Source organism: Platichthys flesus, chromosome 21 (genome assembly GCF_949316205.1).
Source record: "Platichthys flesus chromosome 21, fPlaFle2.1, whole genome shotgun sequence".
Taxonomy (NCBI): Eukaryota; Metazoa; Chordata; class Actinopteri; order Pleuronectiformes; family Pleuronectidae; genus Platichthys; species Platichthys flesus.
In genome coordinates, this window is record NC_084965.1 from 20381106 (window position 1) to 20403742 (window position 22637).

General features: G+C 39.9%; 1 protein-coding gene across 1 annotated transcript in view; it reads right to left on the reverse strand.

The window, feature by feature from the left end:
• Positions 1-1732: 1732 nt before the first annotated feature.
• The window catches only part of cubn (cubilin (intrinsic factor-cobalamin receptor)), a 74656-nt gene continuing 53751 nt past the window's right edge, over positions 1733-22637 (reverse strand). The window contains exons 49-67 of the mRNA XM_062379719.1: positions 22025-22196; positions 20955-21158; positions 19086-19235; positions 18290-18411; positions 17753-17978; positions 16402-16589; positions 14553-14709; positions 14150-14299; positions 13742-13927; positions 13120-13249; positions 12456-12673; positions 11983-12182; positions 11689-11851; positions 8360-8568; positions 5948-6092; positions 4970-5151; positions 4323-4488; positions 3461-3696; positions 1733-2080 (exon numbers count right to left, since the gene is read on the reverse strand). Coding sequence (XP_062235703.1) covers positions 1973-2080; positions 3461-3696; positions 4323-4488; positions 4970-5151; positions 5948-6092; positions 8360-8568; positions 11689-11851; positions 11983-12182; positions 12456-12673; positions 13120-13249; positions 13742-13927; positions 14150-14299; positions 14553-14709; positions 16402-16589; positions 17753-17978; positions 18290-18411; positions 19086-19235; positions 20955-21158; positions 22025-22196 — 3312 coding nt within the window. The 3' untranslated portion in view covers positions 1733-1972. The remainder of the gene's footprint in view (positions 2081-3460; positions 3697-4322; positions 4489-4969; positions 5152-5947; positions 6093-8359; positions 8569-11688; positions 11852-11982; positions 12183-12455; positions 12674-13119; positions 13250-13741; positions 13928-14149; positions 14300-14552; positions 14710-16401; positions 16590-17752; positions 17979-18289; positions 18412-19085; positions 19236-20954; positions 21159-22024; positions 22197-22637) is intronic.

A 22637-nucleotide genomic window follows, 5' to 3' on the forward strand; every position in this document is an offset into this window, starting at 1 on the left:
ATTGCGTTAGCCATGGTGGAAATGAGCGGAGAAGGGAGCGCCCGGCAATGAAGTAGAGACCCAGCCTGATTGCAAACTGCAAAGATGTGATGCTGCCCCAATGTGGTGAAAAGAAGAATTACACTTAAAAAAAGTATGATTTATTTTTTCGTACAGCGGGCCACATTCCATTATATTTTTAGAATATGCCACAGGCCAATACAAAATGGTTCCCGGGACGCAGTTGGCCCGCGGGCCAGACTTTGGACACCCCTGGAATAAAGGTTATAAGGAACATTTGGCATATTTAAAGTGACTGTGCTATCATGATCATTATGTGGCTCATTATTAAATGATGTCTCTTGAATTTCAAATTAGTTCCTGGTGACCAAATATTTTTGAGCCTGAAATGTCATTAAGTTAATAGTTTCAGGGAATGTTAAATCATTTGAAGTGAACACCATGGTGAGAAATTCCACAATGGTAGTAGACTATGCAGATTGTATTGATTCAAGTCGAATCAGCTTAAAATAGCACATATAATAATTCTCTTGGGCATTGCTCCAGTGAAAATCATTTCTATTTAAAAAATTATCATTTGTTCTATCATTTCGAAAGAGTGGATGAAAGTCAACTTGCTATGAGATCAGCATGCAAGACTAAATGGTAAATTTCCATGGGCGACCTCCAGAAACACTTTCAAAATTGAGAAGCAACAGAAGAGCTATAAATGGTTCATACCTCCCCAATTCCCTGGACTGTCCTGGCCTGGCTTCAGGCCGGACTGAGCCAAGGTGTGGAGAGCGAGCCAATGACCTTGAACTCTCCATTCCATAAAGTCTCGGTTTTTGACATAAAATAGAAAAAAAGGGTGGCTGTTCTTCCAAACAAACTGCCTTTGACCCTGATTTAACCTCACAAAATAGATATATCGACTTCACTACAAATTATCATGATGCCTAGAACCCATGCAAATGATACCATTCCACTTGCTACAATGCTTCATAAGTTGTGTGTGCATATTGAGCTGTCTGTGTGTCATACTGGTTAGAGTTAAGGTTAGGAGAAAGTCGGGCCATTAAATAATTTTATTTAATGGCCCGACTTTCTTTCTTCTTACTCACCCTTGTGTGATACCAGTCTGGTCTCTGCAGCAGGTCAGTGGAGTTGCTGTAGCGTCCACTATATATAGTACTGGTAAATGTTTTTTTATTTATATAGTGCTTTTGTTCTATGGGGGGCAATTCAGAGTTCAGCATCTTGCCCAAGGACACTTCGGCATGCAGATTGGGAAGACTGGGGATCGAATTGCCGACCTTCAGGTTGGAGGACGACCCCCCTACCCCTCAGCCACAGTTGCCGTTGTTAGTAAAATAACAACATTTAAAAGAATTGAAATTGCAAATTAAGATTAAGATTGAGATTAAGATTAAGATCCATTTATTCATCCCAAACACATGCACAGACATGCAAAGGCACACTCATGCAGGTAGGGAAATTTAATCTCAGCTTTTTACCCATCTGGTGCAGGACACACAGAGCAGTGAGCGACCATGTACGGCGCTCGGGGAGCAGATGTTGGGGGAGTAAGGTGCCTTGCTCAGGGGCACTAGACAGGGTAGGGAGACTCTTGGATTTTTGGACAGATCAATCCAGGTTCGTTCAAATGATGAAGTAACCACATTATTATACCGAATCATGTATTTATTATAACAGAATATATTAATTATAAATGCACAGTATGATTAGTTAAGTGTGTGTGTGTGTGTGTGTGTGTGTGTGTGTGTGTGTGTGTGTGTGTGTGTGTGTGTGTGTGTGTGAGAGAGAGAGAGTGTGAGAGAGAGTGTGAGTGAGAGTGTGAGTGAGAGTGAGAGAGAGTGTGTGTGAGAGTGTGTGTGAGTGAGTGTGTGAGTGAGTGTGTGAGTGAGTGTGTGAGTGAGTGAGTGAGTGAGTTTGTGTGTGAGTGAGTGTGTGAGTGAGTGTGTGAACTCTTTCAGCTGCTCCAGTTGAGTTTGAACCCTGAAGGCAGAGTGGAATACGCGGCTTGGAAAACGATGTAGACTTGATGGGAGGAGGCTGTGAATGGTGCGATGTTGGTTTCCTTAGGAAACAAGAGAGAGACAAGTAGTAACTAGTAACATGCTACATACTATCAATCACAGATATTGTAGAAAAGTATCTCTAAACCTTATACAAATCTATATAACCTCACACTGTTACTGTAATTTATACTCCATAATCTTCAAACAGACAAGGGTTTCAAAACTAAATTTTTTAGCATAGAAGTCCACATGTACATCCACTTTTACTCTCTTCATTATTCATTGGTATGTTTTTGGTGTAACATGCAAGAAACCTTTCAGAGGGCCATCTCCTATTTAGGGATGTCCACATGTGGAAAGAAAAGATGTGTTTTGGCTCAATAACTGTAAAGCGCCTATTGAGATCTTTAATGAAAGTTTTGGGTAGCCTCACTCTTGCGGTGCATTTAAAAGTGTGCAGTGTTTCTCATTAATTGCTTTCATTGCAGAGGCCTGTCATAGTCTAATATGATCTACATTGTTTTAACGCAACTCATAATAACTTAAAATATGTCTAACTGTTTGTTGCTTCTTTGTAAAGCTGTGGGCTGAGCTCTTCACTTTTGCTTGCTATCTTCGAAAGATACTGATGTCAATTAGCCTGTGAATCGTCAAAACAACTTTAAAGTTGCTACTGTCCTTTGAAATCTAATCCTCGTCAGTCAACTCTTGTCTTGTCATGATCAGAATCCAGGCTAAATTCTGATATTAAGTATTTTACAAATAAGGGTTTAACAGAGAAACTTTGTAAGTTAAAATGTTTATTCATTTAGTGTTATTTTTTTATTCTTACATGTTTATATGTAAAGTTAATATATTAAAAGAGCGATAATATGATACTAACAAACTTACCACTTATTAATATATAAATATGAGTGATTTTAAAGGGTGATTCAATGAATACCAATGGAACTCAGAATCCTGTTAAGCTTTTAAAAAAAACATGTATATAAGTATGATTTCACCCTCCTTTTAGCTGACTACAAGCTGTTTTGCTTTGGCTTTTTGGGTAATTATTGCATATCAAATGTTGATGGAACGGTTCTGTTACACATGTTAGTCAACAAAAAATACCCTTAAGTGTGGCCATTAAAGTGTATTGAATTGAATTGAAGTGAGGCTCAGCTCATTCAAATCCTTACCTTTGCCTCCATTCACTTGCAATTAGTGCGAACGAGTTGGCAGAATAAACATTTTCTTTCCGTGGCACGGCCAATTGCAGTGCGGAATTCAACGTTGGTGAACTTTGACCCATGATATTTGCTTCACATTCACAAGTATGACAGTGCCCTTAATTTTAAGACATCCTCTTTTTATGGCTGTTAATCACTAATGTAAATATCCTTCTCAAGTCTGCTCCATTACAGCTGAGGTTGTGACTGCTTGGTTAGGTTACATACCACTCCACAGTAAGGTCCAACAGGCAGCGAGGAGGTATCTGGCCCATCATACAACTTCAAGAAGTTACTCTGGCAATTTCCAATGTCATCAATACTGATCTGGGCAAAGGTGACGGTCACTACGCGGCCTCTGGGTGCCTTAATACTCCATTCACAGTGGGTATTGTTTGGATAGGTGCCAGGGTAATTAGGACTTGAGAATGAGCCGTGGTCTCCAGACAGATTGCCACCACAACCTAATACAAATTAGACAAAGATGCTCAAGCTAAAGAAGTGGTAGGGTAAGTTAACAGGAAGACATTAACCAGCTCTACTGTTTCAGGGCAATAATATTACAAGCATTAATAACAAAAATGATCTTATGTAATAAATATCTAAACACATAAGGCATATAAAATACAATCTTAGGAAATAAACAATCTGCAATCCACTGGTAGACCAGTAGAGATAAATTATGTTTTTTTTTCTATCTATAGATCTAAAGCTGTTAAATAATAAATAAATACATATAAATACAAGTAAACACAGTATAAAGAGTATGTATTAAACTGCAGAATTTGAAAGATGCAAGGGTTTAGCAACTAGTGTTGTAGTCTTGTAAGGACGTTTTAGTACTTTTTTGCTTTGATTTTGAAAATTCATTCAAGGCAAATCTTTTCCATCTGTAGTTGGAGTGCCTCCTAACCCTTAACCTATTGTTTTATTTTTAACCTGGGTCATATTTGTGCTCATTATTTTTTTAAGTTTCAGATATTTAACTGGTAACAGAGACAGTTTTCCTTTTCGTTTGAAATTACAGCTCTCAATGTATGTTTTTTTCATGGAACATGTGAAATCATTTGTACAAACAGTAGATTCTGACCATGAGGGGAGGATGTCCATGCGACCTCAAAGCCATCTCGTGCGCTGGAGAAGTCACTCTTGAAGCGCAAGTAGAGCAGATTGGATTGTGTAAAGATGGGGCTGGGCAGGGTGCTGCCACAGAACCGACCAATAAGTGACGAGTCTGCTGTACTGCCGTTACGGATCTGGGACACAAGGATTTGTGATTTACTGAATAACCGTCACATCAGATATAAAACCCTTAATAAGCAAACCCCATTTTATTATTTAAGAGGTCCTGGCTCCTGATTATCCCAAACAATTGCTTCACCCCCTGAATACAGCCTACAACAATCATTCCAACCACAAGTGTGTGGTTCCCATACTCTGTAAGAGTACAATGTGAGGTATATCTTCAACCAAAGGCTCCTCTTCTGTGTAACCATCTCCCAGTTTGGGTTTCGGGAGACGGTTTCGGACACAGACACATATTATGCGTTGAGCACTTCTCTTTTTCCCTCTTTCTACCCCCTGTAGTCAGTAACCCTCATTTAGAGCAGATAAATGTTTGTGTGTTGTTGAGATAAACAAACTCCTCTCAAGTGAGGAAAGTATGGACAACATGCAGATCCTAAAAGTTGAATGTAGTTAATATGTGTGTGTCTGTCCATTTGCTGATAGTTTTACCTCCAGAAAGTCAAATCCACAGTTGCTGTGGCTCTCCACATCAAAACTGTTAAAGAAGAGTGAGATGGAGTTGTTCTGTGGTGCTTTCAGGATGATGGTGCAGTCCATGTTGTGGGGATAGATGTCCGGCCAGCCTGGACTCTTTAGGTAGCCATATTCTTGTTCATAGGTTCGACTACAGCCTAAAAGACAACACCACAATCAGAGCTCCTATCAGGAACTTTGACTTTCACAACATGCGTCACTGTTTTAAAACCTTATGGGCAGAAATATACGAAGTTCTGGGCCACTCATGCCGCCACGCCCCCCTGCCCTGGAGCGGATTGTTGAGAGTGGGGGTGCGTGGCGGCGTTCTGAGGAACAGCTGCAATACAGTGGGCCATAATCCATAACATAACATTTCATTTAGGTAACGCTTTTAACCCAAAGCGACTTACAATAAGTGCATTCAAGGGTACAAACCCAGAACAACAAGAATCAAGAAAGTACAATTTCTTCAAAAATAAAGCAAAACTACAAAGTGCTATAATTAAGTACCATTTAAGTGCTACTAAATTGTTAGTTTAAAAAAAAATGATATATATCTAAATATTTTTTAATTAAAACTTTTTTTCTATTTAATTTTTTTTAGGCGGGCAAATTTAAAATGGATGTCGGGCCGGAAATGGCCCGCGGCCGTAGTTTGAACACCCCTGGTGTAGATACACCCCATACACCCACTGACAACCACGTACTGGTAAACATAAAACTAAGTATAGATTAATGAAACATTTTCTTTTTTAAATTATACTTGATTAGCATATTAGGCAAAATGTGAGTAATTGATTGATTGACTTGCATACTGACTGCAGCTGAAGCCTTTCATTGTTTCATGAAATGAAAAAAAAAAAGATGTACAGCAATGCCTAAGAAGTAGTTTTAATTTGTCAGGGAGTTTTGGTTCTGTTTGTCAGAACCAGGTAGACTATGTGTACGTACTGGCGATCTGATAGGTGAAACGCAGGCCATTTCCTGACATGAAGCTGTCTGATTTGAAATACACATGGAGCGTTCTGGTGTTACTGTAGAAGTCTGGTGGATGACCATCAGATGCACAGAACTTGAGTGACTGGCCATAGTCTCCCTGGAAAAAGAGGAAACAAACAATTAGACAATGAATGTGTTGAATGAGGTAAATTAGATTGCTATGGTGTCGAGAGACCATCCCTCTAAGCAGTCAGGTCTGTATCTATCTGTTTTGTTCGCCCTCAGAAGACTAATATGGTCAAGTTGTTCTGACTTTGTGTTGGAAGAAAAGGACTTGGTATTGTGTAACCTGTATCTGTTTAATCTTTAAATACGGTCTTCCCACTGGACCAATGTTGTCACCGTTTTTCAATCGTCAACTTTAAAGGAAATGCTTAAAACAATCCTCACAATCCTCGCTCAGTGAGAAGACTGGCTACCACTCTTCTCACTCCTGGGCAGCTTTGCAATCTGTGCTTGTGTCGGAATAGCATCCACATGTATCTTTCATACAGTGTTCAGACCTAGAATACCATTGTGTTGAAAAAAACTGTGGATGACTTTAAAACTGAGTTTGGCTCCACTATAAAAATCACCAATCAAAAAACAAAAAACAAAATAATCATGATTTCAGTAAACATAAATCTATATCTAATGGCTGGTTTGTGTTTTTTGAAAATAATAATTGGCAGCAATGTTACCGCTCTGCCCCCTCCAACATCATGAGACAAAAAATCTTTTACAAAAAATTTAGACATTATTAAGATAATAATAGTTTACTTGTACAATGCTCCTGGTAGACCTTAAAGGTTCAGTGTGTAAGATTTAGGTCAAAGGGAACTATAGGCAAAAATGTAATATAAAATAACCCTAGTGATGTTTTTGTGTAATCATCTAACTTTATGTTTTGTTAACCCTAAAATCGGCCCTTTATATTAAAATACTTCAATCTACATTGGGAGCGAGTCCACTCTACAGTCGCCGCCATGTTTTTTACGGTAGTGCAAACAGGACAATCTAAACAACTTTTGAGTTTTTAATGACAATTGAATGCTACCACAGGTTCTCTTTCATGTTTGGAAGGGAAGGGTGAGGCGAGGGGTATTCAGTTGCAAAATGCACATTCACCACTAGAGGTCACTAAATTCTACAAATTGAACCTTTCAAGGGCCTGTGAGCATTCCATAGAAATTGTATTTGGTTAAGTTCTGTCTAAGTACATTTACTTTCTGGTGTCGGGCACTTGCAGAACGACCATTGGACCTGATGCTGCTTATTATTGGTTGTTGTGTGACGAGCCTATGACTGACAGACTTGGACCAATGGGAGCAGACAACACAGAAGGAGAGTGTGAGGGGGGCAGGACTTCCAGCAGAGCAAGGTGGCAGAGGGAAGACGGCGGCACAGTGTGGGAGCCGGTGAAAAAGTTAAAAAAGGACACGCTGAGGAGCTGTTGGTCGCGAGGAACCGGAGGACGGCTGGCGAGTCTGGACAAGGGGACGGCGTCGGAGTCACAATGGGCGGTGTTCGCAAGGCAGGTTCAATTGTGTGGCGCTCTCCACGCTCTTTTTCCCTCTACCCTTGTGTCTCCTCCGGTGTGAACTCTGCCGCTCTCCACGGCAGCACTGGGTTGTGAGTTAGCTCCTGCTACAAGCTACGGATACTACGAAGCATCTCCCCACACGACTGTTACAATAAGTGAAACGGACACTTCTGACTGATTGTTATTCCAGCCTAGGTTTTTGGTTTTTTAAACATAGTCACGCTCCAGAAAAGTGTGTTAGGGTTAGGGTTACGCCTTCAATTTCTGCTGTTAAGACATTCTATAACTTCAACTGTTCAGCACACCTTCCTTCATGACAAACGGATGTCCTGATATGGAAAAAAAGAAGCATGGCAGTCTGCTAATTGCAGAAAGAAGAGATGCGCCTATCCATTTAGAAAGCTTCTGATTCACATACATACCCAAGGTGGTGAGAAAAAAATCACACGTCAGGAATCCGACGGCGATTCGCGTACGTACTTATTATCCATGGAGAGTAAGAACATATCTGCGCACAAGGTAGTAAATGAGGCTAAACCACGCTACATTTTGCTGACGGGCTTATCACTGTTCAGCAGCTCGATGAAGGCTACAGGATTGGCAAATTGTGTGTTTTGTTGTTTTTTTAAGGGGGATTTTGCAACTGCGCCTCTCTCCCCCAATAAATTGAATTGTATATCATGCTCATGCAAAATAGCAAAAAAGAGTTACAATTTCCAACTCAGCTTTATCTAGAGGATCTACATAAAGAGAGCAGTGTTTTTTAAAGGTTATTGACCAAATTACAAAACTGCGGTTGTTTCGATTAAACGCCTACTAGTAAAGTCACTGTCTTTACTCACCATAGGCCAGTTCTTCATCTCCAGGAAGTTTGTGGAGCAGCTCTGGCTGGGTTGGAATGCAAAGTTCTGGAATGATAGCTGGATCTTTTCCTGGGCTGGAGCATCCAGGATCCAGCGGCAGGAGGTGTAAGGAGGATAGGCGTTGGGGAAGGAGGGTGAGGTCAGGGTCTCCATGGTGGTTGATGCATTCAGAGTACCGCCACAGAGCACTGGTGCAATGCAGACACATGAGAGGTTTGGTAAACGGTGTGGTTTATAAATCTATATATGTAAATATTGCATCACTGACTTTAGACCATGTTTTAGTTGGTCAAAAGCAGAATTGCCTTCCACTCTCTCAAGATTGATGTGTGCCAAATGGGAAATTCACAACTGTGTCAATCTTAAAGGGGACATATAAAGAAAATTCCACTTTTGTAGTGCTTCTATACGTTAATTTGGGTATAGTTAGGATTTCAATATTTTACCTATAGTCTCTGTCTGACTGAACTCTAAATGAATAAAGATAGAAGCAGTTTGAGCCAGATATAATGCCTTCTATACAAATGATTAATAAATAACCTTTTCCTTCCTAGTGTGTAATCCTGAAATCAGAATGTGTGAGCGTCACAGTTCTGTTTCATTGTTTGGTTAAATTGTTTTGAATGTCTGTACAAACAGAACATTGTTTTGATATAGCAAGAACACAATAATCTTTTCTCCAATTGTCAACACCATTGGCCCACATGCCATCAAATGTGTCAAAGCCTAGGGAGTGGCTCCTTGTCACTTCCTTATTCCAAAACCAAGGGGAGGAACTACGCCTGCGCACTTTTGAGGAGGAAGATCCAAGATCTACTGTTATAAAATAGACAGGCGCCGGCTGTTTGATGCGTTCTGATGGGTCTCGTGTTCTGATGCGACTTGTTGGATGCCCATTGCTTTGCTGATTGTTACCTTTCATTGCTTTCTAAATAAATACTTGATTGAACAAACCGAGTTCGGCTCATCTTCTCATATTTAGGATAAACCAACACACCTGACAGTATCTGGCATGTCAACCGTCCCAATTACTCTGGAAAAAAAAAACTCCTGCGATTTGTTGTGGTTCCTCTATTTCCCTCGCATTTGGCTCTCTCTAAGGTTTCTATGTTTTTTTCTATTAATACATAGATATATATATTCTAAGTTCTTGTCAAGGGGTTAAAGGCAGAAACTAAAATCTGCAAAGCCTGTGGTGAAAACTGTGAGGAAATGGACCAACAAGTCAAAGCTGGAGCTGCAGGCCTGCTTTGACTCTACTGACTGGAGTGTTTGTCAGGCTGCTATTAAATCAGTGGACGAACTTGCTGACACTATGAAGTCATATTTCAGTTTTTGTGTAGGCATGTGTGTTTCCAACAAAACGTACTGCATATTTAATAACAATAAACCTTGGTTCACAGCATAGCTCAAGCGGCTTTGTCAAGCCAAAGAGGAGGCCTTCAGGAGTGGGGACAGGATCCTGTACAACCAGGCCAGGAACACACTGACTACTCTGAGAAACTACTCTGATAAACTGAAAAACAGGTTTTCAGCTAACGACCCTGCATCAGTGTGGAGAGGCCTGCAGGACATCACTAACTACAGGAAAACCTCCCCCCGCCCCATGGAGAACCCTCAACTGGCTGAGGATCTGAATGTGTTTTTACTGCAGGTTTGATCACATCACATTTACACCTCTCACCCGCTCCAACTCAGACTTCACACATTCATCTGCACCCCCTGTTATCACCTCCCCCTCCCCCCTGACTCCCCACCGGTACTGACGGTCCTTGAAGAGGATGTGTGCCAGCTCTTTCAGAGACAGAAGACAATGAAGGCATCAGACCCAGACGGTGTGTCAGCCTCCTGTCTGAAAGCAGGCGCAGATCAGCTGGCCCCCATCTTCACACGGATATTCAACAGATCTCTGGAGTCCCCTCCTGCTTCAAACGCTCCACCATCATCCCAGTCCCTAAGAAACATAACAACACCGGACTGAATGACTACAGGCACGTCGCCCTGACGTCCGTGGTCATGAAATCCTTTGAAAGACTGGTTTTGATCCATCTGAAGGACATCACAGGCCCCCTGCTGGACCCCCTGCAGTTTGCCTACCGGCCAAACAGGTCAGTGGATGATGCTGTCAACATGGGGCTGCACTATATCCTGCAACACCTCGACTCCCCAGGGACTTATGCAAGGATGCAGTTTGTGGCTTGGCGTTCAACACCATCAACCCAGAAGTCCTCCTCACCAAATTCATCCAGCTCACTGTGCCTGCCTCCACCCGTCAGTGGATCACAAACTTCCTGATAGACAGGAAGAAGCAGGCGAGGCTGGGTGAAATAACATCCAGCACCCGGTCAGTCAGCACTGGTGCACCCCAGGGATGCGTGCTTTCCCCACTGCTCTTCTCCCTCTACACAAACCACTGCACCTCAGGAGACCCATCTGTTAAAATCCTAAAATTTGCAGACGACACATCAGTCATCGGCCTCATCTGGGATAATGATGAGTCTGCATATAGGCGGGGGTTGAACAGCTGGCCCTGTGGTGCGGTCGCAACAACCTAGAGCTGAACACGCTCTAGACCGTGGAGATGACAGTGGACTTCAGGAGGAGCCCCCAGCACTGCACCCCCTCACCATACTGAACAGTACTGTGTTGGCTGTGGAATCGTTCAGGTTTCTGGGATCCACAATCTCCCGGAACCTGAAGTGGGAACCCAACATCAATAAAAACATCAAGAAGGCCCAGCAGAGGTTGTACTTCCTGCACCAGCTTAGGACCTATTCTATCTCCTCCCCTCTGGGAGGCGCTACAGATCCTTGTTCACCAAAACCTCCTGACACAAAAACAGTTTCTTCCCCCTCGCCGTCTCACTTCTGAACAGCCAATCCACTGTGTCACTATGCAATAACTCTGGATCTTTATAATAACAACTGTACAAATACTCCAGAAGTTATATTATATTGTAATTATATTTTAATCATATTTAATTATATTATCTATTTCACCCTCACTGTACAACTGTAATACTCATAACGTTCAATATTTATCCCTGCACTTCTTTTCTTTCTTTTTCTTAGACCATCACACTGTATGTTTTGTTTTGTGTTGTTATGTGTATTCTATGTAAGCACACTGAGAGCCACTTCACAATGTCATATTCCTTGTTTGTGAAACTTACTTGGCTAATAAAACCTGATTCTGATTCTTATTTACCACAGCAAAGCCGATTTGAACATGCAGGACATAGAAGGGGAGAACAATTATGACAACATGCTTCAGTTTACAGTAGAGGGACAGAAGAAGAAGTATCTCACATGGAACAGCTCTGTAGGTAGCATTGAAGCCTTGAAGCTGCACAGAGCTATCCGTGAAAAAATGAATGGTCAGGAAGTTTGCACTCGAAATAAAAAAGGCAGGAATGGAGTTCCCGCAAAAGGTCCCAACCAAAGGGAAGTTAATATTGTCACCATCATACACCTGGTAGAGATAAACAAATGTTAATGAGAGTAAAGGTTAAAGACATAGCATGGCATATGTTGTGTGATAGCCAGAACTCATTTAAAATATGTTCCAATGAAATAATATCACAATGGCTGAGAGTTACACACTTTGACATAATCATGACGGCAAGGAGAGGAGTTCTCCAGCTGGAAAGAATTGAAGGTCAGGTTGATAGCCCTGTTGACCGGCATCTCAATGGTCCACAGGCAGTCCATCCTTGGCTCATAGCGTCCATCCAGGTTTGGATCTGGAGAACCAAACATGCCCAGTGGCATGGACAGGTAGCCACCACATCCCTGTGCTGCACCTGCAGGCCATTGAGTAACAAACACTTAACTCTATTCTTAATACCTGCTATATCATCTACAAGTGGCAAGTCAATTCTGCTGTACTGAAACTGTCTGAGAGGCTCAAATAATTGAATAAAAATACATATAACCACAAAAGTCAAAATCTAAGTACCACATTTTCTACATTATATTTCCTTAGTTATTAGTTTATTGTAAGAAAGAATAGCTGCAGAACCATAAAAAAAAACTCTATTCTCAAATGGCATCACAAAAACAATACATACACATACCAAGTGTCTCACTGTAGGTGGCTCTCCAGCCAATCCCATTCACTGAGGCATCTGTCCTGAAGACAATAAATAACTGGTTGGTAGAGGAGCGCAGATTGGGTGGGAGCACCGCACCACAGAATTTCCCCAGCAATGGCGACAGGGTGTCCTCTCCATCAAAAACTGCCAGAAAGTCATAGCGACAGGAAGAAGATGCCTCCAGATGGAAGGTGTTAAACCTATGGAGATTGGAAAAGGAAAGCATGAAGCACTTGGAGGAAACACTGCTAGGCTTTAGAGCTATTTAAGGGTATTAAAAGCTCCAAAATCCTGATTCAGATTCAAAGAGTGACAAATTACTAAACTGACCCTAGTGCTACTGAATTTTTTTTCTATGGTCACTTCTGTTCTCTTTTTCCCCTCCGTCTCTCTCTGCCCTCTTCCTTTCTCTTAACATGGCTCATAGATTCATCAATATTAGTGTAGTCTGGAGTTTATATTGGCCTCTAAGAGGATAAGACCTCAACATATTATTGTGATGGATATAGATGGACTACACATCCCTACATTCTTCCACAAAAATTACAAAATAATATCCTGGTTAAGGTCACTGCCATTGTGCTGATGGGCCACAGTCTGCAAGGTAGTGATTGTGGTGTGATTTCAGTAGTCACTATAGTCTTACTTGAGATCCACCACTCTGTCTGTCGGGACCATTATATGGTAAGTACAGTTGATGTTGTGGTGGTAGTTGGTCATGGAGAGTGCTGGACTGCTCACTGTTCCCATAGTGCTGTTGAAGAGACCACCACATGCTGTAGACACAATGACACAAACACACAGACGAACATTTAAATGTGTGAGAGGGACATGATTTTTGTTGCATAATTAAAATGTTTAATGTTTAATATTTCATTAGTAATGCAAATTAAATTGTTAAAACTTTTACGGTTTTATTAACTTTTTTGGGTAAAATCATCATTAGAGAAAGTGAATGCAAAATATATAAACAAACATAAGTTGAACTTATAGAAGAAAGTATTGCTGCCTGCTAATAACATATATGTTTTAACAGATATCATATTTAATTTCATTATTATTAAATGTCATATTGCTCTTGCCTGACAGAGAAAAGTTTTAGTTAAATTGTAACATTACACTGTACAACTGTAAACAACATGATAGCAACATTAGCCCTTAACACACACTTATTGTTGCAATGTTGAGGAGCTGAAACCCAGGATTTGAATCTTTTATACAGGTATAATGTAACAATAAATCTAACAGTATGTTTCTATTTTACTCACGAATGGTTCTGTATTCTGCCATGAAGCCACTGTAGTTAATCACAGAGTCAGAGTAGAAATGGAGTAACATGGGACCAAAGGTGGAGAAGGGCCCTGGGATGTTTGTACCACACAACGTAGCAATAGGTGGGCCACTTGTAGCCGGGCTGTAGATCTTCAGCCCATCATACTGACAGGTAGAGTGTGCTAAATAACAGACAGACAGGCTAAATAGTCAAACAACTGCCTGTTTGGTTGTCAACATCAGTGAGTAAAAACATCTACTTTTGGTTCAATGTCCCAAGGTTGGTCCAGTGTCCCAAGGCAAAGAGACAAATCTTGATTTATGCATACCGTCTTATTTTTTGTCCTAAATCTCACATCTGAAGGTGATTCTGTGTATATATATTGTTAATCCAAAACACTTGCCTTCAACTTGGAAGACCTGAAAAATGACAACGACCACTGTCTGTTGTCCAGCATCTATGGTGTAGTTGCAGTTGGACCTTTCAGGGTAGTCAGCTGGATAATTTGGAGAAACCACACGTCCGTTGGGAGCAGTGAAGTTTGCGCCACATCCTGATGAACAGAGGGAATCAGACTTTCTTTGCATGTTGTTGGGCTGGCAGCCTCATGCCTCCTTCAAACAACTTAGTGACATTAATCAAAGTTCAGCCTGTACATAGACATACTATAAAGGGGCCTTCACTACACGTCTCATCTTCTGCACTCTTGTGTGATAAAATAATAAATCTAAAGAAACCCAGACACCCTAACATTCAATGCCACACCATGACCTCAACATGAACTGTCTGGGCTGCCTGGTTCTTACTGGTGCTGAAGGTGGTAGAGAAGCCTCTGCCGGTTGCTTCAGTCGCCTGGAATCGGCTTGTAATGATGTTATATGGAGTAATGATAGGGCCCGGGGCCACCGAGTCACAGCCTGTTGACAGCAGAGCCTCAGGATTTTGGGTCTGACCTGACCAGACCTGTAGGAAAACGCACACATGATTGAGAAATTGTTGACCAATAGAACATTTTTTTCGTGATATATATACTACAAAGTTGAACTATCCTAATTTGTGGGAAAATACAAACTAACTAACCAAACAACAACTAACAAAATGTTTTTCAGCTTGACCTCTGATATTAACTTGTAATTTCTGCTTTTAGCCTTAATCTCTGATGAAGCCATAATTCAGCACTTTACTAATAGTTATCAAAACTGTTAATGAAGATGTTTTTGCATAAACAATGACTTGACATGGCCGTTGGTTAAATGCTGTATAACCTCCGGATGGTTGCATACATCTCTCACTGTTTCAGTTCTCTCTCTTTTTTGGGTAACATCAGCCAGATCCGTTATCAAATTCACTAAAGAAGTCATTGCAACTAAAAAGAAAAGAGGTAATTATCAAAAAAAATTTTTTCCCAGTGCCTATCTTGAAATTAATCTTCGCTAATAAAAGTAAACCCTGTGATGATTGAAAACAACGCAATAATAAATCCAGTGAAGTCCAATCTATTATTCACTGTGCTGTTTGCTCTACCCATCCATAGCACGTGCAGGCTTTACCACCATTTTGTCTTCCAACTACACTGCAATTTCGGTGATTGTATAACTAATTATGAAATAATTAATTACTGTTAATCTTTCAAGCAGCTGACATGTGATTTCTAAGTATTGTTCCATGTGATGGAGAATAAAATGGATTACTTAAATGAGTAATTCTTTCCAGCCCTGTAATCTACTGTATCATCAGTTACATAAAACTTATGCCGAAATCCTTTTTATCACTCTCTGCTCTGTAACCATAGATTATCTCAAGGTAGCTTGAGTTTCTTCTACTGTCTCTAAGGAGTGATGTTACACACTGTCAACCACAACTATAATTGATTCTTGTTGTTCTGGGTTTGTACCCTCATGGTTGAATGCACTTATTGTAAGTCGCTTTTGATAAAAGCATCAGCTAAATGAAATGTAATGTAATGTAGCTATGCAACTCTGTGCTTGACTGCATAACAACTCATATAGATTTAATGTCAAACAGATTATTTTGTATATTACCAAGCGTGCTGGGTAATGAAACATAAAAAACAGTCTACACAGTGGCATAAAATAATTGTCTAGCAATTTAAACTTTTTTCTCGTATAAGTCTCGCAACCATGTTTGTCAAAAAATAACATGGTAGGATCATCAGCACGTCCAAGAGATTCAGAAATGAATCTTAAACTAGTGCATCATGACATGGAGAGCCATGTATGTAAAACAGATGAAATTAGTTAAAGGAAATGGCAAATGGACCATTGATGTTCAAAGCTTTAAATATGCTCATCTATGATAATACATTATATGATTCCACCCAATTTCCAGCTGCACTGCATGTGTACCCTGCCAGCTGGGGAATGATAGTTTCACTGTGTGCTGGGTAAACACCTGGTGCACTGGGCAGTACACACTTTAATGCAAAATGAGTCATAACACTGTTTTCACAAAGATGTCAATAAGGTTTAATATCCTTCACTTTTTCTTTCTCAAGCTCTGGTCAAAAGCTGTTACTATAACCTTGTGCTGTTATCACTAAAGTAACTGTTATGACAAGCTTTTAGAATCTAGCATCATCATTAAATAAAGGTCAAACTACTGACCACCTGTTTTAGTGTAGCTTGAAACTCGTACCTTAATATAACTGTTCTGACAGGTCCCAGTGTTGTCTGGAATCTGGAAATCACTGTTAAAGCTCATCTGCAGATGGTTTCCCTCATGGGCAATGATCTGCCAAGAACACTCAACATAGGCAGGGAAGTTCTGAGGATAGTTTGGAGACTTGATTGTTCCAGAATCAGCATGGATCACCCCTCCACACCCTGGCCAAAAACAAATACATGTGATTGTATAATTCGTGAATAAAGTGATCACAAGTACCATCAAAAAAGCTTGAAAAGCAGTTATCTCCTATCATAGCATTTTTACCTACCAACAAGTGTGGACTATTTTCCCAACAGAGCTTGTATAAGCCTATGTCTTACTGAAATGTTAATGGATCTCCACTGTGCAACAATGTAATGCAATCATAAACATGGGATTAGTGCACTACTTTGTCTTGGTTACCCCTTTCAAAATATTCTGTCAGTAACAAAGTCTTTTTTTAATGCCAAGCCTTTTTGAAAACAAAACAAAGGGTGTGCCTAAATAGTTCCTAAACCTTTTCCTACTGATGTAGCAGTCAATGTTAAAATACAGTCTATAGATAACATGGTCCCTGTGTTACAGTAATACTTTTACCGGTAAAATATTATAAATACAATTCTAGTAGTATTATGATAGGTACCACTTAAAAAAATAAACTAAGCATAGCATTTTTTCAAGTCACCGACATCCACCAAAGCACATCCCAGTGAAGCAATGGCATATATTTAATTTAATCAAAATGTATGGTAGCTGTATGCCAACCGTTTTGATTTGTTTTTTTTCTGTCTTGTATCGTCAGTTTTAAAGGCTCGTTATACAGCATGCCCTACTTTTTTACCAGTTAAACTTAGGTCATCCTACTGGTCCCCTCTCTATTTCCTTATTAATAATGATTGTCTCAGAAAATGTGCACTAAGTGGCAAGGTACGGGCCCAGCAGTTTTTAAAACATTTAAGTTAACTAACTACTTCTGTAATGACTGATTTATTTCCTTTTTGACTTGCTAACATTCTGTTTAAGTTTACCTTTTTAGACGTGTTGCAGATTTTTCTTTGGTCTTAATGGCTTTACTCAATAAAAGAATTTATTCAAAAGATGTGCCTTTTCGTCACTTCGATCTTGCTATTTTGAAGCCTAAGCTGCACTTACCAGTGATAACCCTGACATTATCATAACAGCACACATGCAAAGTCTAAATTTGTTTTTGAGTAAAATGTCCAACACAGGCTGGGTTGATGAAAGCATTGAGCTAACTAAAACAATGTTCTAAAGTATGTGTGTACTGTATGTCAGGGAGAGAACAGGTACGAGCATGTTCATTTAGTCATTGTCAACTCACCTGACAAATCAGCCGACCAGGAGGCTGTAAATCCTCCTAAGGAAACGCTGTGGTCTGCTAGGAAGACGACAGCAAGTTTGTTGGATCCTGACTGGATGGTTCCTGGGGAGGTGTTCCCACAGTACTGGCCGATAATGGGGGAGCCAGGGGATCCTCCATTGAAGATGGTGACAGAGTCCCAGCCACATGTAGAGTGGGGCTCCAAGTTGAAGTAGCTGAAGATTAGCTGCAGTAATATACAATTCCTATGAATGTTGTATTTATTGCGTTTTATGTTTCTATGTTCATTGTATGCACCAATAACCAGAGCAAATTCCTTGTAGGTGTAAACCTACTTGGCAATAAAATACTTCTGATTCTGATTCTGATACAGTGGAGAAGGGATTATTAATATAATTATTGTTGATATTGGTATCCTCAGTTGTTACATATGTTTCATGATAAAAGCAAATATGAGAATGATATGTTTAAACAAAGAACAGTCAGTATGTCAGTGCACAATCCATTTATTCTTTTTGATGGGTGGTACAAACTTACTGTAATGGTGTGGCCCACTGGAGCCTCTAGCAGCCAAGCACAGCGACTGGGGTTGGGGTAGATATCTGGGTAGTTAGGACTGGATAACACCCCTCCCTCACCTGACTGCCATCCTCCACATTCTGCAGAGAGATGGATTCATAAATCATTAGCCACAGTGGGCAAATGGCTTCAATGAATTGTATTTATATATTGATCATCAATAAAACTATGTTGGAACTTAAACTTAACAATGCATTTTCAGGAATATAAATATATTCTTTTTCTGTTTTCCTGTGGAGAAGACATCTGCGGCTTGTCACCCCTCCTCCACATCTCCGCAAATCTACAGGCATATAGAGCACTTCCCTGCTCTGTATGCAAATAGTCATGACTATCATTTGCGATCGTGAAGACTAAATTGTGTTGTGTCGTAGTGTGTCTCTGAGTGCTGGTGCTGAATGAATGAATACTTGAATCAATAAAGAAAGATTTTACCAATTTATCAAATGTATCAGTCAATATTTTTGGCCAAATGGGAGTGTAGAGCACCTTGCACAGATTATCTTCTTTGACAACATTCTTGATTTTATTGTTTTTTGTATGACCATCTAGTTGTAGCTCTTTACTTGATCAGAATCAGGTAAAGATAGATAAAAAAGAGACCAGAGGGGGGCAATCCCCCCATCCGATTTGGCATATCCTACCCTGCATATTAGGATGGCAATGGTAACATTATAATTACAACTGTACATTGAAAATAAGTAGATATACCCTTTTTAAGATGAAGTAAATCAATGATTAGCATTTTGTTTACCAGAGAACAAGTATTTGGCCTTGAAGCCCAAGTCTCCCTGGGAGGTGTCAGTCTGGAATTGGACCCAGAGTTCTGGTGTAAAGACCACAATTGGAATAATGGGGGTGGTCTGCCCACAAAACGTGGCCAACAGCTCCCCGTCTGCGTTACCTGAGGGAAGGTGTAGAAGGTTATACAAATATACAATACAAGGACTGTGTTTTGTAGAAGCCATCCATTACTTCCAACCTGTTCAACCAATGAGTCACTAAACAGTTTAGAATGTTCAGAAATATGATCTGGACTGGGATTGATGATTCCTTCTTAAAGAGTAACCAACCAGTTACTAAAATCCTTTTCACTCTGTGCCTATTACTCATCCAGCGTCTATACAGAGGTATCAACTGTTCATGTTACCACCTAGGCTGTGCATAAAATAGCATATGGTAGCAATGCAGAGTGATAGTAAAGGCTGTACTTCTGCATCTATGCAAAGCTAGCACTGGACTGAAGATCCTTGATGGTATTAGCACCTCACAACTCAAATCATAGTTTAATTATGATGGATAATAGATAATATGGTAGGACTCCCCAGGTAGGAAAGTAATTTAACTACACTAACAGCAAGGAGATTGATAACTCCAATTTTTTAATATAATGTTGCTGATTAATGATATTTACAGCATGGTTGTAGTTGTAGTTTGAAATGTCACAAGTGGTCAAATTCAGAATTTGTAAATGTAAAAAACGTCTTCAGGGTTAGAAACAGTGGAGAGAAACCTCAGTGTTACCACTTGCTAATTCAAATTAACATTATATTTCTAGCTGCTGTTTATAATTTAGTACCACATGAGCTAATCTCCATATTGCACTGGCCTGATAAACTGCTGATTAATACTGGAATTTTAAGTTAAACCCATATTACTGAAATTGCCTATTTCACACTCTCCCATTTTATTGGGTATTGGAAATCGTTATTAAACTTAACACTGCATCTTGGGGCTCTGCATAATCTGCTTTGTGTAAATCTACACTCGACATTTAGGCTATACCTTTATTCAAAACATATTCATCTTACTTTTAGGAATGCTCTTAAAAACCAAGTCAAGAGTAGGAAAGGTCTTGGTCTTGGCTGGGAGTGAGTAATAAGTCACATTAATCAAGTGACTTATTCCGTAAGAGTGTTAATGTAGAGTGTAAATGTAGTTTTTAAGAGGGATAAATCATAAACACAAGCAAATACACATGCACACACAGATAGAATGCAGACTTTGAGCCGACATTGCATATTAACAAAGAAACAATAAATAAATTGATAATTGTAACAATAATGATAAGACAAGGGGAAAAATAAACAGGAGAAGTCTAATATGGTGAATTTTATGATTTTATTAGCTTACCATCTGTTTTCAGACCTGTAGCGATGGTTAGAATCTTGAAACAGTTATGACACTTCATGGAGTTGCTGGTAAACAGCAGAATTGAGATAACCAGTTATTTGCATTGTCCTTGTTTGATATCTACAGAAACAAACTACATTTTTATTTTTATTGCAAAGATTTGAACCATTGGTGGCTGTGCCAGAATCATTTTAAGGTTTCCGGTAATATATTTTTTGTTATTTTGTCATCTTGATTATTGAAATACTTCGGATTAATAAGTTTGGTAGATTTATTAATTTTTTCTATTTTTTGGATAAGTGGGTTAGGGATGAGAATAAGGAGTAAAGTCTGAAAAGACCAAGATTGTGAGTAGGGAATGGCACTTCTGAGGAGATGATGGGAGAAACTAAGGCTGGAGATGGGACAAAGGGAACAGGATCTAATGATAACAAGTGCAATAATTTCCTTCAGTGCAATCTGGTGCCGATGTTGTATGTGTGGTACTCACCTAAACGGAACTTGAGGTAGTCTGACTCACAAGTCTGATGAGTCTCCAGGTGCAGGTCTTCTATGAGCACCACAATAGAGGAATTAATGTGCTGAGTGTTCCGGATCAGCCATTCACAGTTGAGGTTGTTACTGTAGTTGGACACCAGGTACCCAGGGGAAGTGAAGTTTCCGCCCGCTGGGTTGTCCAGGACTCCACCACACTCTAACAACAACAAAATTAAGTTTCAACACAATCTTAATATTAGAACCTATCAAGGGTTTATTGCGGAGCTGCTGTATTGGACTACATAATATGCATTTGTGTATTTGGGATATCTGCAGATTTAATGAACCCAGACATTCCTTTTCCCATGATGTTGGAGCAAATGGCTTCAAAGATATTGTGGATTTTGCTAAATCTGCTAAGGTGCTAAATTTGGCACAACCTTTTATTCAATCTATGAAGTATGAGTTATTGACATATGTCAATTATCTCTACCATTTAAAATGTAGACTCTTAGCATATGTATTATGTCATTATGTAGATAGTGGTTAAATTTTAGTCATATCCAAGGTAGCATCTAGATTTAGATTAGATTAGATTAGATTCAACTTTATTGTCATTGCACAGTACAAGTACTTATACAACGAAATGCAGTTTAGCGTCTAACCAGAAGTGCAAAAAAAGGAGTTAAAGTGCAGAGTATTGTGCGTATATGAAATGTAAATAAATAAGATATGTACAGTAGCAAATATATATGGAATAATACAGTATTGACCGGTATTGTATGATATAATAACTATGAGCAGTAAAAAAGGAAATAGTACAGTATTAACAGCTTTTGTATGATAAAAGAACTATGAGCAAGAAGTAATATATATGAAGTCGTACAGTATTAACAGGTATTGTATGATATAATAACTTTAAGCAAGATAAATATATAAAAATATATAGATATGAATATACTATAGGTAGGATAATACAGTAGTAAAGAAAAGTGACAGTGTAGTGCAAGTGTTCAAATGTTCAGTGGTTGGAGGAGGGTGTGTGGCCGGGGGGGCTGCTGCTATCACTGCGGTGCATCTAACCTGCAGGCTCCTCAGAGGAGTAAGAAGCCGTGAAGCCACCATTAGACTCGGACGCGTCCGTGCGGAACACGACAGTCATGGTATTGCCGGAAGAGCGCACCTGGGTGCCTGCTGGTACTGTACCACATAATCGCTGCAGGCAAGGTGCATTGTCTGTCAACCCATTCAGTACCTAGAAGATACATAGGTCATCAGATACAGACAGTGTAACTGGGTCTGTAGCATGACAGCAGCATTTCTCGGACCAGGGCTACATATATCTAAAATATATAAAAATCTTTTTATTTAGCTCCTTATAAATAGATAATAAGTAATAATAAACAGCAATAGTATGTGATATTCTTAGCACTGCGTGGCGCTTCAGCGTATTGTGTGAACCCGGCGTAAAGCAACAAAGCTGAGGCTGATTTCTATCTGACATACATCGTCAGCACTTCCTGCAGCATATATGTCTTGTATAGAGACTCCCCTGGACAAGGCCAGACCATGAGTCGACTGTGCAGGCGGGCCCAAGAGGGTTGCAGATCCTGATTTATATAAACCAAAGCAACAACATAAACCACCCAGCGGGAGAAACGTTGCTTCGTGGTTGGCTTTCCTATGTGAGGTTTAG